The sequence below is a fragment of the Sporothrix brasiliensis genome (assembly GCF_000820605.1).
Source record: "Sporothrix brasiliensis 5110 chromosome Unknown Cont13, whole genome shotgun sequence".
In the NCBI taxonomy this organism is placed as follows: domain Eukaryota; kingdom Fungi; phylum Ascomycota; class Sordariomycetes; order Ophiostomatales; family Ophiostomataceae; genus Sporothrix; species Sporothrix brasiliensis.
In genome coordinates, this window is record NW_024467132.1 from 613,174 (window position 1) to 628,306 (window position 15,133).

Below are 15,133 nucleotides of genomic sequence, written 5' to 3' on the forward strand. Positions count from 1 at the left end.
GCAAAGGTGCAAAACCCAGCTAAAGATGATCCTTGCTTTGGTAGAGCGAAAACGCGGGGCTCCAGTTCCACATAGGTGACTAGATGATATGAGGTTGGTTTGATCACGCAGTATATTCGTAGCAGCGGGGGATGGGCGATTTGGGGCCGGCACCTACCCCGGACTAAGCTGGGGCGACAGTCACAGTAGCAAGCACGGAAATAAAATGGTGGGATATATTACTCGGAGAGATCCTCATTTTCTTGTCCCATCGGAATTATTTTCGTTGTCTCGCCGTTACGGCTCACAAACAGAATACGTATGAATCGCTACCTCGACCTAACAGCCACACACTTTAACACAATGGCCCAGAAAGACCAAGATGAGATCCAGGCGGTTGAAATGCAGGAACATCCCAACGAGACCGCCAAGGATGACATTGGCCCGCTGATGCGCTCTAAGGAAGACAGCTTTGGCATCTGGCGCACCGTCCTCCGCCACAAGCGCGTCGGTCTCATCGCCATGGCGGCCGCGTTTTGCGCGTCCCTTGACGGATACCGTAAGGAGTAGTCACCGAGGCTTGCATCGAACGAATTCGACTGACACATTAGAAATCAATCTTAACGGCAACATTGTTGCTAACAAGGGCTTCATCCGCCAGATGGCCAGCCCTGGCACGACCATCATTGCCGGAAAATACGTGTCGGCTTGGGGCGGTATCCAATCCACCGGCCAAGCCGTTGGACAGATACTGCTTCAATACGTAACGGAAGGCTACGGCCGCAAACTGGCTCTGATTGTCCTTTGGGTCATCTTGACTGCAGTAAGTTCTTACCTTACGTGTCAGCTGTTGACAAGTTTGTATTTGTGCACCCACTGACAAGCCATTCTGCTGGTAGAGCATCTTTGCTGAATCATTCGCCACGCGCTGGGATCACTGGCTCGTTGCCAAGCTACTGTCCGGTATGGGTGTAGGCATGCTGCAATCCACGATGCCTCTGTACCTCTCGGAAATCACCCCGACACAGCTCCGAGGTTTCTACATCAATGCTTACTCTTTGTAAGTCGGACCATCAATCGGCCTGCCCAGCCATGCCGAGCCCTGGTAATGGATACTGACATTGCATAGCTGGTTTGTCATCGGCCAGCTGTTCGCCTCAGTGTCGCTCAACTCGCTCAACAAGTCGGACCCATACAACTTCCGTACTCCCATCTACACACAGGTGCGTCTTCTGCCCCATTGCGCTTCCCATGACCAGGCTCTCTAACACTGTATAGTGGGCAATGATTGGTGGTATTGGAATTGTTTTTGCCCTGCTGCCTGAATCACCTTGGTGGTTGGTAAGCCAAGGCAAAATGGACGAAGCACGAAAAAGTCTCGAATCATGCAACGGCGACATTAAAGACTATGACTGCGACGAGCAGCTGGTATGTGCTCTTTTCATTGAGCTTGTCGAACCAGTGCATATTCTTACTTCTGTCCAGGAGGTCATGCGTGCCACCGTTGCTGCTGAACACCACCAGGCCGAACTCAGCAATGAGCTTGGCCAGTGGGCAGTCTTCCAAGGCCGCAACCTGTTACGCTTCATTATTGCTGGCTGGCCCAAAATTGCTCAACAGTTCGTCGGGTTGTCTGTATTCAACACGTACGCTGCGTACTTTTGTGAGTATTGCCAGTATTTCTGCGAGCCACATCAAACACATCCACTGACGAATTCTATCAACAGTCCAAAAAGCCGGAAGCACCGACACGTTTATGGTAACAATCATTTTGTCCTGTGTGCAGCTAATCTCTATGCTGGTCACCGCTGTGACGACGGATCGATTCGGTCGCCGCCCTCTTACTGTCTACCCATATGCTGTGACCGTCGTTTCCGTCCTCTGCCTCGGCATTGTGGGCTGCTTCAACTACTCCACGAAGCAGCTGAGTTCTCTTTTGGTAGGCAAATGCTATAAATTTTAACATTGTCGAATATGTGAGCTGAACTAACGATTTAGATCTTTTTCGCCTGTCTGGCCACCTTCTCTACTACCGGCGCTTCGGCAATTGGCTATGCATACGCAACTGAAGTCCCACAGCAACGCCTCCGTGCGCGAACGTCTGCTTGGGCGCTGGCATTCTCTAACATGATTTCCATTATGTTCAGCTTCTGCACGCCGCTGATGATCAATGGCACTGCCAGTTGGGGTGTCAAGACTGGCTTCTTGTACGTTTTAATTTCAAGATATATGGTTATGGGATGTTACTAACTGGTCCATAGCTTCGCCGGAACCGGTGCTGTGGCTACCGTTATTGCCTGGTTTATTCTTCCTGAAGTGGCTCGTCGGACGCCGGCGGAGATTGACGAGATGTATGTTGCACCAAGACAAGCGATTTCCTACGTCATACCAAAGAAATTTAACCTACTGACATGCATAGGTTCAATAAACGAGTACCACTTCGCAAATTCAAGGGATATCTTACAGACGTGCAGATGCGCGCCGATCAGATTCACGATAAGCAGGATGCGGTCGCTTGAATATAATGTGCAAAGCCGGCATGCACTGACACCCCAAAGACTTTACGCAACAACCATTCTTCAAGGTATTGGGAATATTCTGCTTCGTTTCACAGACTGAATGCCCAAGAAAAGCTATGCCAACGGAATCTTGTATCGCTAGATGTTTTCAGTTGCTCAGGGACCATGGTATTTGACCGATAGTACGAATGGATTGATTTAAATAGCTAAAGTTTACTAGTCGATATGTCCTTCTATCTGTACTTTCCATCTACCTGACGCTCGTATCTATTTCGATGCACACCATTCACTTGGCTCATGAAATGCGCCAATTGCGCTAGACCGAGATGCCAGCAATAATTGCCACAAGTTTTGCCGACTCCTCGTCCTTCAAAAAAGGACTATGCCCGCAATCCAGGGCTACCACATTTGCCCCAGCCGCTTCAGCCATGAAGACCTGTCCCTCATACGGGACAGCTGCATCTTGCTGGCACGCAACGTAAGTCTTGTGGGCCATGATAGCACCCGCAGCATGAGAGCACTTTTGCTTGAAGCTGGCCGTGCTTTGCTTCACCGTGGATGCAAGAGCGTCATCGGCCACTTCAATGTCGATGTCTTGATAAAGTGCATGTCGAGCGCCTTCGTTGAGAGAGACAAGGCCGTCCTTTTCGATTGTTAGTTAGATAGACAAAATTTCGTCTTGAGCACAACGTGACGTGCTTCAGGAGTTCACTTTCCTTGGGGGTCCACCAATCCGGATGAGGATCGGACTCGTCTTTCATGCGAACCATAGCAAAGAGACTTGTTGTTGGAGCGGGCGGTGCAAATGCAGCTATGTATATAACTGCTTTCACACCACCTCGAAGACCTCTGGCCTTGCGGTCTTCGATGGTGTGACCAACAACGCTATCAGTGCCTGGGATGCCTCCATAGCTGTGAAGTACAGCGACCAGTTCTCGTCCGGCATTCATGAAGGGATGAATCGCTGATTGGATAGTCTCGATGTCATCATAGAGTGTGTGGTTGGCGGTGAGCGGCTCAGAACCTGCACTGGGGAGTGCTGGAACAACCACAGTGTATCCTGCGTCACGCAAAGGCTCAACAAGCTTGGTGTAGTGAGAGGGTCGATGCCAAGCACCGTGAACAACAAGAACGATAGGTTTCTCCATGATATGATTGCCTGTTCTTGGATGACAGAATCTGCAAATGACTGAAGCTGGATTCACGTTATATATATAGCAATCTCGCATGCTGTACGGAGAAAGAGCACAGGGCTAGCTTTACACGCTTCGTATAAATGGCCCGTTTTGTACTAGCCCATCCTCCGACTGTCATCTTACTTCCCGTCCAGCCTTACGCGTTGCTGGTTAGAACTGTGCGGCGGGAAAAATAACAAAAGAGCTGCATGTAAAGCTGTTGCCGAATTGGTTGTTAATACGGCTCCTTTGTCGTTTTATTCTGCTTGCCGACTCCAAGTCTATGCCACGCAAGCATATTAACTTCGCCAAATGCGACGACCATTGCCATTTGCGTCGCTAGTACGACAAACATCAAAGGTCCACTCACGACATCTTCTTGCACATCATATATGCTACCTTACATTTATTCTTAATTTACTGGTCTATTGGATTGCTCTTGACCATACTCGTGCACCAATGCTATCCCCTGCCATCGATGACCTTGGCCACGCAATCCTCGAAAGAGCGACCTTTGCCAAGTCCCACTCCACAGTTTGGGATTTTCGTGCCCACTGACATATACGCGTTTTGAACCACTCTCCGTCAGAATGTAGGGATGTACACACGAGTGGTGTCATATCAAGGGCCACGCAACTGACAAAGACCTTCCAGAACCACAGGTCACAGTATAGCTGGCGTACACGATCCGAAAAGTCGTCTATCTGACCACTCAGATAAGAAAGAGCCACTTCCTCCGTCCCTTCGACGTCTAACTTGACGATGGCGATCAGCCACTGAAACATCCTCGTCTCGATAGGCTGCCCTGCATTCCATAGTCCGAGAACGTAATTGAGATAAAAGCTATCTGCGGCGGCCAGACCACACCATGAGGAAGTTACCAGACACCCCGCTTTGTGATCTGGGGAGAATAGTGCGCCACTATCGATTGTTAACCCACTGCTGCGGGATAAGCTTATGGTATGCGTCCGCGTGTGTGCCAAGAGAAGCCCGCAGAGGGCTTTGCAACCACTGCAGGATATCGAGTCGTTGCTATCACAGAAAAGCCGACTCCCGCTGGCCAAGGGGGCAGCTTGATCAGTCACAAAATGTGCCGTATCTTTATCTTTTGTTGTTCTACGTTGAGGTCCGTCCAATAGCTTGGTAATGACTTTCAGCTGAAGGATAACCTCGTTGGCATTGGTGTTTGGCTTGACATGCAGCCCAACCGTAGAAAAGGAAGGGCTGTCGAAAGTGGCAAAATAAGATGGCATCAACCGCAGCGCGTCGGTATTGGCGGAGAGAGCGGTGAAGGAGCGCCGCCATATATTGGAGTCATCGCCGTCTGGAGGCATACCGGCTGCCGTGCGGTTGGCAAGGCGAGAGGAAATGGCCGATATGAAATGGTGGGCCCTGTAAGTAAAAAGACACGTGTAAGACTGATAGAAGTAACCAGGCGAAGGCTGAATGTGGGCAACACAACACAAGAGACTTACACGAGAACGCATCGCTGGAGAATTTCCCATTCCATGGCATCATGCTCCGTTTCTCCATTAGGTTCACGGTGCCCTCTCATCTCTAGAAGGATCAGGATGCCATGCAAGTGAGCTCTCGCAGCGGATAGATTACCTGTACAACTCTGTCACAGTACTGGTTTAGCTTTTTAAATGCACAATTTTCTTTCTTCAGTGTAGGAAGCCTGGGGTGGTACCTCGATGATAGATAGGATTGCAATAAGCTTTATGCATACTACCTTCGTCCTCATACAGGAGTCTCCTAGCCACAGGTTGACGAGGCGTATGCACTCTCCCTTGTGATAAAAAAAGGTCTTTTCAAAGGTTCCAAGGTCGCCAAATTTCCAACTAAAGTGGAGGCCAGCAAGAAGGACGGTACTGCGAAGTGCCGTGGGTTCGTCGATGGTCAAATGTAAGCTATGCAAAGGAAGTTGACGGTGAGTTTAGTAGACACGCCAGTTTTGTAGTCTTGTTCTCGGGTACCTAACTCGTTATTCTTACCCGTCGAATCCCCCCTGGTCCACCGTGGGCGTGGTTTGGGAGACTATTTCATGATTATTCGGTTAGTTGCCAACGGCACCTCCAGTACCCTTGTGGTCCTTCACGCTCGGTACTCACAGTACCCCAATAGATCTTGGGACTTAAGGGGCATCTTGATGGGGAGCACGTCAAATGGGTCTGTTCTCGCCGTGGGTAACCGCCACACCAGGCAGCCAGGTGTGCTCGGAAGCAGTCGTCTTTTCTCTCGTAGTGGAACATCTGGCGGAGCATATATGCATGATTTCCGACTTTTGAGACAGGTTGCACTAGCGTACGGCACGATTGGTATCAGTAGTCCTGTTCGACTATAGACTCTGATCAGTATGACACCTACCAAATTGGCTGGAGCTCGTCGCACCGTACATGTCTGTATTTGCAGGTAAGACAACCGGAGCGACTTCGCGTATGGTGTTGCCGCTTTGTCGCCATGTGTGTTGTGTTTCTAGTCGACGCAAATGACTGGCTTTTGCTGTCGATGTGCGAGTCTGGCAAATATCGGTTTTTGTTTTTCTTGCGTCGGGTGAGGCGCATATCTGGAACATATTAGAACAGTTCTGAATTTAGCGTTTTCGCGAAAACGGCTGCAACGGGACGGACTTTATGTCGACAAGAATAACCGCTCACGGAAGAGACGCTTGTCCGTTCTTGTCTAAATATACGAGTGTCCTGCACAGCCCGAGGTGAGCGCTAATGCAACATGCGTTTTGCGTAGTTTAGGAACTAGACCGCAACCACTAAGCCAACTGGCAAAATAGAGAGCCTCCGAAGTATTGTGGTCCAACACGTAGTTGTCTGTCATTGGATCACGTGATGGTACTTTCGGCACTTCGGAGGAGCCCAGGTTTATTTCTAAGGAGCCGCTACCAACGGAAAGACGACACCCGACTACCATCTAATGAGGCCGCGAGACACGAGAGTCGACTGGCAAGATGACCTCGCCGGGGCCGCACCATCGGCATCAAGCATCTCTCGAGTCCGTGATTGATCCGACACCGCCACCTCCCCTCGACCCAGCCCAACGCGCAAACGCAACACGTGTTTTCTACCGGATCGTCGAGCACTTTGACGCTCTCGACAACCACGACGGCAACCGTGGCCGGAGTCACACATACAGTCAGCCGCGGCTAGTACGGTACACCTACGAATATGCGTTGTCTGAAGAATCTCGAGACATCTTTTTGCGTGCCTTTTTCAAAGCCGTGGCACTCGGCCTCGACGAAAACGAACTCGGTGAAGACAGGGAATTGGACTTTGAGAACCTGAATCCGCTTTTTAGTGGCTTTGCCGAATACCTGTTGAACAATTTCTTTTTACCTTGTGAGATCGCTTGACTTTTCGCCGTTATTTTAATCATTCGTTGCCTCTGTTCTTCCCTAGACATGCTAACACTTGGTAGTGAAAACGACGACAAGACGTACACCACAACCGTCACCCGCCTACCATTCTGCAGTCGTTCGAGCACAAGGGAGCGAGGCCCCAGCCTTTGTCGGCACACCAGAACGACTTTCTTCACTTCGGGGCACTTGCTTGGTCCGGGACCGCCATCGCTGCGTGATCACGCGCAAGTTTAGTGAAGCCGAATACATTAAGCGCTTTAATCAGTACGGCGACGACGCACAAGACGACGATGGTGTCTTGCTTGCTGACGTTAGCCAGTTTGACTGCCTTGAAGTGGCCCATATCTTGCCGCACTCTTTGACCAAGACTAACGCAGACACGGAATTGGTACGGCGTTCTGTTTCTTGAACGATTCTTATCCCAGACATTTAAGCTAAATAGTCGATATAGAACATGTCCCGCGAGTCCGCCCTCGCCATTCTTAATATGTTTGACTATGGCGTGGCGTATATCATTGATGGTGTTGATATCGACCGACCACGCAACGCCCTAACACTTACGCAAGCCCTTCACCAGCACTTCGGCTCATTTAATGTGTACTTTGATCCTGTACCGGGCAAATACAACACATACCGGATCCAGTCGTTTCTCCCTCCGCGATTAAACCTCACACACGGTTTACCTGTGGACCGGGCGCTCTTCGTTACGAACAGTCACACGATCGACCCTCCGTCGCCACGCCTTCTTGCTGTGCACCGGGCGATTGCATACATCCTGCATTTGTCAGGCGCGGGAGACTACATTGATGCCATACTACGCGACATGGACAATAGCATGGTGCGGGCAGACGGGTCTTCGGAGCTGGGCCGGATGGTATCTCTGGTCTTGGGGGGATGGCTCGAAGGCGCAGTTTATTCCTGACAGTTTTTTTCCTGACAGACGCTGCACGACAGTTCAGTTATATATGAGCGTGGAGCTAAGTTTAGATACTAATTTACTTGTTTCTCATCCTTTTAATGGTTTATATGGCGGAAGTACAAAAGCCAGGCGGTATTAGCCCCCACCCACCACAGACACACTCACCATGTCAACCGTAGCCAGGTATTATTTAAACGTGGCATCAAAGGTTAAAAAAAGCCAGATTTAGAGTTGGGGATGTCTTAATGGAATGTCCATAACCCGTGGCTTGTTAATGGATTCTGACCTTTATCTTCGGAACCCCCTTTCGGGTCCCGTTCTTGCGAGCCTCGGTAAAGCAGGCGTGCCGTACTACAAAGCCCCAAACCTCTTCATCCATTACTTATGTCCACCTCAGCCAATTATCCCATGGGCCGCTGCAGTGTTTCTTTAACTTCTTATCTACGCTATCCAAGAACTGCTCCCCGTTCTCCGGCGTAAAAGGTCGCTTGGTCCCGGCCCTATGCCAAACGGTCATTTGTGATTAGTCGTCGTCTGTTGACGATGGCGTTTCCCCACCGTCGTGCTGCCACGAAGGCATTCTTTAACCGGCGGTTACAACAGCAGCTTGTCGTGTTTGTTATTCTCGGTGTCAAATCTGTTAGCCATACCACCATGTGTTTTACATGATTTCATTGGCTCATCCGTAACGTAGGTTCTTTCTCACGATCTCCCAGAGCGGCGCCACAGCAACCTCAGACCGCTTTTTCTCGCGTGTGCACCGCTCCATCGACGCACCAGGTTGCGCGGATCACAAGGCTGCTTCCATCCCTCAAGTATGAAGGCCACACCAAAGCTATTTCAGAAGGATATGCAGCCTGCTCCAGCTTACAGCACTACAGTGTTGAGTTCGTCTCTTGCGACAGCCCGCTATCACAGCACTCTTTGTCACTTCGACTGTAGCATCGTGGTTCATTTTACAGACGTAGCCAATGATGTACCCTCTCACAAAGTGGATGCTTGAGACGTGAATCAGGCTGCATGCCAGCTTGCCATTGGCAGAGCTCTTTCTAAGGCCCCAAGTCTCAATTCTTAGGAGAGCATGTTGAATGCGTCTAGGATGTTGACATCCATGATGTAGTCATATTCGTCCTTTAAAAACTTCTAGGTACTTGTAGAGCCTAGCTTGTGCCTCACAACTCCAGCGAAAGTCCTAGTGACGATAAATACGTGGCCTTCCCGGAAGTGTAGGATTAGTACTGCAAGATTCGTTGGTTAACCTAGCGTATTTATTTCATCGCGTTTCAGAATGGGGAAAGTGACAACAGGCCACTTAGCACATAAGTCAAAAATAAAATACATCCATTGACTACACTTGCTACAACAGGTTCAAGGACGCGGTAAGGTAGAGCGAGAGTGAAAGCCAGCAATGGGCCCGTAGTCAACGGACTTGGTACCGTGTCTTTGTGCCGTATACCGTGGAGAATGCCTGACTTCAACATCAGATGAACTTGCACTGTCTATATCCCGAACAACAGGAAGAAATGCTAGTATGATAGCGCAGGTATGTGGTCAAGTATGAATATATGGCTCAAGGTGGCACAAACAAGTTTTTAAGCGAAAAGTACCCATCTGGTGTACGCGACAAAAAATGAAATTTTTATTCCCATCACAGCCATTAAGTACAATATTTCGCTTTGTATTCTTCCACCAGACCGCCGAGGCTCTTCGCCCGGCACGGCGACAACAGGCCCTCCTTACCAAGATGGATCTTTAGTCCCAATTCTCGGAGGAGGCAGTCCGTATACGCGACGCAGTCCCACAAGAACCAGTTTGCGATATCGCCCTTGTTGAGGTACCGCCGGCGACACCAGACCACTGTTTCCGCAACGTCCTTTTCCACTGCGGCCTTTGACTGGAGAGCCTGAATCCTGCCGTCCAGAGCGGCGACAGCCCACAAGGATTGCACTTCGGCAACACGCCAAGAATTGACGAAGCTCATGCGGCCCACGAACACAATCGACGAGTCGCTTATGGGCACAATGGTCTGGTACAGACGGTACGGCGTCGTCTTGGGCTCTTTTTTAAAGAATTGTGGGGGGTGAGCAAGGATAGGAAACCGGTTCAGGACTGTTTTCTCGGCAGTAAATTCTAATGCGTCCCACTTGTGGCAGTCGACGGCGGCCGCGGGGCCGAGACTTAAGGGGACAGGGAGTCCGAGTGACAATGATGTCTGCGGATCATAGTGACCGAGAGTTTGTTTCCATCCTGTTCCGTAAATGAGCGCGTCAGCGGCAATACGGGTCCCATCAGCGAGGACCACAGCATCGGCTTCCATATGCGCAATATCCTCTCGGAAGATCTTGACATTTTCGGCAATGACGTCGAAAAAGTCGTCGCGCTGCTCGACACCAGTGTTGTCATTAGCCCAGAAGAGGGGCGTATCTGGCTCCAGATGCTTGAAGCCGTTCCCTTTGGGGTCGGGCCGGCCATAGTTCGCTGCCTTACGGCAGTCCCTTTCGATTAACCGCCATAAGAAACGGATGACGCTGCGCCCGATTGCTGTCCGGTTCAGGAGGCGCACAAAAAATGTGTCATCGACAAAGTGGGAAGACAAGATGTAGAACAGAATTCGGGTCAGGAGAGGCTCGTCGGGTGCTTTAAATGGCGGCGATGCGTGGGCCGGTGCAAAGAAACAGGGACCGTTTCCCGACTTGCGGATGATCCAGTACACCGTCTTTCCGGCCCGCGCAGCAGAATAGCACGCATCCGCGGCGGACTTGGCACCACCAATCACCACAACGCGGTTACAGGTCGTGTTGGTGAAGATGTCCGATGAGGCGAGGTTTTTCATGTGTGTCTGGGTGCCATTGAATAATGATAGGTTTGCAATGTTGGGAAGTTCTGGCTCCGTGGTAATGCCAGACGCATCAATGATTTTTCTGGCACGAAGAAATTTTGCCCAACCACCGCCACCTTCCAATTCGACGTGCCAAAGATGCTCTTCTGTCTTCTTCACCGTCTTCACACGAGCGTCGAAAACGATACGGTCTTCTAGAGTCGAGCCGGCATATTCGTGGCATCGTGCATAATCCTCCAGGTACTGTGTCATACGCGTGGCTGGAAAGAGGCCGAAAAAGTTATCTTTGGGCTCGAGCTCAAGTGGCGCATCGGAGAACTCGGCAACAGACACAGAATCCTGTGTTCGCAAATACTCGTATACACGGTCTGTAGGCTGTCAGTCAAAACCAGGATATTTGGCAGAGTATGGTATACCAGAGTTCACAGGAATGGCCTTTACCTCTGCTCCAAGCCCCACCCAAACATTTGCCCGCTTCCAATATTGCTAGATTGTCATGTGGGTGGATTTCAAGATATGTCCTTGCAGATTGGATGCCGTAGAGGCCAGCTCCAATGACGATGACGTCGAATACTGTTGTTTCTGACATTTTGTATACCAACAACTAAGGAGAGTCGACTGAGAAATGAATAGACGGAGTATTGTTCTGCGTTGTTGAAGAAAGACGCATAGAACCACCTTTTGTATGAAAGCGTTTGACATCGACATTGAACAGACACGTCGGTCGAATACACCCAAAGAGGTTAAGCTTCTGAAACGCACATATTCAATACGCGGCTGAAAACGACTCCGAAAACAAGCATATGGTGCTTTGCCAGACCTGCCGGCCTACGCCAATGAATGCAACACGACGCTAGAGCTCAAAGCGCTATTTCAAATAAGGCCTGACGCTTTTGTGAGTATTGAACGCCACCTGCACCTGTGGCTGGCTGAGGTTGGCAGGCCGGAAGGCTAGAATGGACGACCGCAATAAGCTAATCCAAAAAGTAAAAAAGCGGCCGTTGGCATTCTCAAACGAACAGCCTCTTCCCCGCTTTTTTCGTTGGCGTCTGTGACCAAGCACTTTGTTGTCCTTACTGTCCGAAGCCTCTTTAAGATGTTAATATTTAAGATACAATTTCGAGAACGGGTATACGATTATATGCACACACCATGAAGGTCGTAAGCCATAAACCCAAACCAATCAACATACTGTTGCATAGATATAGCATCGTAGCGTAAGAACATTGATCCCTTGCCCCCCACAGATATATCGGTTAATAAAATATATTTGTTCCAGCCACGCCACTTACCTGCAGTGCGGCACAACCAACACCCAACAGGCACATTAAACAGTACACTGGGAGGTCATTAGGCCAACTACTGTGCCTCAGACCTGCAGAAACCATGCCCAACCCCTCTTCACCGGTGTAAGCACTGACATTTGAATGTTATTGAGGCAATTGACGGCGAGATAACGCGTTTCTTGTCAACCTACTTCCTATTCAACTAGCCTTTTCATTTTTAGCAGCGCTGCAATCTTATCACAACGTTGAAAGTAAAACAAATCTTCCTTTGTCTACAACCAAAACAAAAAAGAAAAACCAATGTCCTGCCTCCAAAGTCCTCACCCTTTGCTCGGTGGCCTTGTCATGTCACCTCACGGCAACAAAGTAGCCTACCATCTCAGGACTCGTATAAGCACGCCAGATGACGATGCGCATGACCAACCCCAACCGCGATACGCCTCCAACATTTGGGTCGCGAACGTTGGTGAGGGACATTCAGCACGCCAGGTAACCCCACGAGTTGCGTCCACAACGATATAGCGAAACTGCCATCTACTGTCAGGGATGTGTAAAGAAGATGCCCCTTGCTACACTCCAGATAATGGACGGGTGGCGATGCTGGTCGAATATCCAGTATCTGACTCTACTGAGTCTACATTACCGGCGGGGAGTTGTCAGCTGTGGATCGGCGGGGACCGTCATCCTCACACGGTCGCCGTAAGCAAGACACAGAATGCATACACGAAAATTTCCCTTTTCCATCAGCCACATTGCTTGGGCCAGGAAGGAGCTTTATTTCCACTCCAAGGAAGGCAGCAATGTTAACGGCAATAGCATACGATCAAAACCGGCCATTTACCGTGTAGGAAACGATCCTCGACAACAAGAGGAAGACCAAGACCGAGACGAGACATACAGTATGGTGTATAATGGCCCCGACGCTGGTAACGATTGTTGGATACTTGATATTACTAGTGCAGGAGACGACCTTCTTATTCACGAAAGAGATGCAGCTGGAGAAGAGAGGTTACATCTTTTACATGCTGGCTATACGGTATGGAAACAAAACAATGCCCATGTTTCAAGTTGTAGCATGCAATCCACGGGATACAAATCAACCTATGGTCATAGCTATGCTTACCGCCTCTACCGAAGGGGAAGAGTCGACCGAAACCTTTTGTCTTTTTCAAACAAAGGATGCCGATGAAATAGTCTCGGTTAATATACTACAGTTATCTGATCATCATCGGTGAAATAACTATAATTAATAAAACCTTTTATTCGAAGAGTCTCTTTACTTTACCTCCTTAATAGCTAAAATATGACTTTTTTAAGCCGCTCCTCTACACTAAAAGAACATAAAATCAAGCAAGAATACGAAGGTTAACACTATTAATAAAAATTATAAAACCAATGTAAGTTACACCCTAAAATTTAACCATTATAATTATAGTTGGATATGTCTTCATAATAATAGTCGTCAGGTAGTAGTAGAAACTTCGAGAGCGAAGGTAGTTGTGCATTATAATAAAGATTAATTCTTACCTTTTCTTCCTCTCGGCGGCCACTTTGAGGAAGCGCGGAACCATGCGGACAAGGTCGAGGAGTTTGGCGCGGCGGTGGTGAGGCGTACGCTGAGCTTCTTGTATGGCGAGGAGAGCCCGCTGTACAGTGAGTTGCCTGCCGAGGACACAGAGGACGTCGACGGCAAGGCGGTCGCAGGCGGGCCCGTCGACGGTGTCGCACACGCTGCCGCAGACGCAGCCGCAGACGAAGGCGACAAAAAACCGGCCGTCGACGCTAATCCGCTGCTGCGGCGCGGCACATCTGGACCAACGCCATTGCCAACTACTACGGCGTCACGGCGCTGGTAGTGCTCGCGCGCAAGGATATTGACACAATTCTTGCGAGGACGGGGCTGGCCATTGACGAGTTTGTGGAAGCGAGCGGCGTGTTGGCCGGGGCATCGGATGACGCGGCACTGCACCATATGTTTGTCGACAAGAGCCATCCAGCTGGTGCTGCCACTGTCGCGGACAACGCAGAGCCTCGACGGCATGTTCGGCCTCGGCGACTTGATGCTGCACCGGATCAGGAAAGCGCACGGCCCGCGACAAGTTCCTCGAGAAAATCAACGCCGCCAACGCGACAATTGCCACGATGAAGGCTGAGGCCATTGAGCAGCAGCAGCAACTGGAACAGGCGGGGAGGGTCGCCACCAACGTGGTCGGCGGCCGTGGATGACACGGAAACAAAATGGAAAGAGCGCGGCAAGATCTCGCACGTGGCCGTCAGGGAGCAGCGGAACATGGCTGCTGAGCAGTAGGCCCAGGAGGGCGACGTAGTACGCTTCATTACAAATACAGCAGTGGTGCTACAGCACGCTGCTCAATGGAGCATCGCACCCGCCATAGCCCCCAAGACGACGGCCATTGCTGCCGCCAAGCTCGGCGTGGAGACGGTTGCCAGGTTGCTGTGCGGTGCTCCAGGGATATTTGCAGGGCAGGAGATGTTGCCCGAGTGGGTACAAGACGCGTTCCAGATCCCAGACATCACGGTGGTGACGGCGGCGGCATCGATTGTCGGCGCACAACCGAAGGTGGTTGTGGTCATGTTCACAAAGGGCTTGCCCTCGTCGTAGTCGGCCACGACACCGAGAGTGGTGCTGTCTAGATACGCACACGTGACCCCCGGAAACCTGTTGACATGCAATTTGCAGCCTTCGTTCTCTATACCGATGACAGAGACCGGCCACGCAAAGGGCACGTTGGCACATGATGTGTTGGCCGTACCGGTGACGAGGTCGGCGAGCGATGCCCCGGCACCCTTTTTCAGCTTAGTTAGGGTTAGTTAGGGTTAGTTAGGGTTAGTTAGGGTTAGGGTTAGGGTTAGGGTTTAGGGTTAGGGTTAGTTAGGGTTAGTTAGGGTTAGTTAGGGTTAGTTAGGGTTAGTTAGGGTTAGTTAGGGTTAGTTAGGGTTAGTTAGGGTTAGGGTTAGTTAGGGTTTAGGGTTAGGGTTAGTTAGGGTTAGGGTTAGTTAGGGTTAGTTAGTTAGGGTTAGTTAG

At 50.2% G+C, this 15,133-nt stretch overlaps 4 protein-coding genes across 4 annotated transcripts; 3 read left to right on the forward strand and 1 right to left on the reverse strand.

Moving 5' to 3' along the window:
* Positions 1-342: 342 nt before the first annotated feature.
* SPBR_03440 (uncharacterized protein) lies at positions 343-2,498 on the forward strand (the record flags this gene model as incomplete). The annotated part of the gene is made up of 10 exons (XM_040761731.1): positions 343-538; positions 591-802; positions 879-1,039; positions 1,109-1,202; positions 1,258-1,407; positions 1,465-1,642; positions 1,707-1,918; positions 1,978-2,186; positions 2,241-2,330; positions 2,399-2,498. The coding sequence occupies 10 exons, from the start codon at positions 343-345 to the stop codon at positions 2,496-2,498; spliced, it is 1,602 nt and encodes a 533-aa protein (XP_040623194.1).
* A 4,137-nt stretch (positions 2,499-6,635) lies between these two features.
* Positions 6,636-7,037, forward strand: SPBR_03549 (uncharacterized protein; the record flags this gene model as incomplete). Its single annotated transcript, XM_040761840.1, has 1 exon — positions 6,636-7,037. The coding sequence occupies one exon, from the start codon at positions 6,636-6,638 to the stop codon at positions 7,035-7,037; it is 402 nt and encodes a 133-aa protein (XP_040623195.1).
* Positions 7,038-7,497: 460 nt separating this feature from the next.
* Positions 7,498-7,965, forward strand: SPBR_03545 (uncharacterized protein; the record flags this gene model as incomplete). The annotated part of the gene is made up of 1 exon (XM_040761836.1): positions 7,498-7,965. The coding sequence occupies one exon, from the start codon at positions 7,498-7,500 to the stop codon at positions 7,963-7,965; it is 468 nt and encodes a 155-aa protein (XP_040623196.1).
* A 1,654-nt stretch (positions 7,966-9,619) lies between these two features.
* Positions 9,620-11,053, reverse strand: SPBR_03483 (uncharacterized protein; the record flags this gene model as incomplete). The annotated part of the gene is made up of 1 exon (XM_040761774.1): positions 9,620-11,053. The coding sequence occupies one exon, from the start codon at positions 11,051-11,053 to the stop codon at positions 9,620-9,622; it is 1,434 nt and encodes a 477-aa protein (XP_040623197.1).
* Between the last annotated feature and the right edge of the window lie 4,080 nt (positions 11,054-15,133).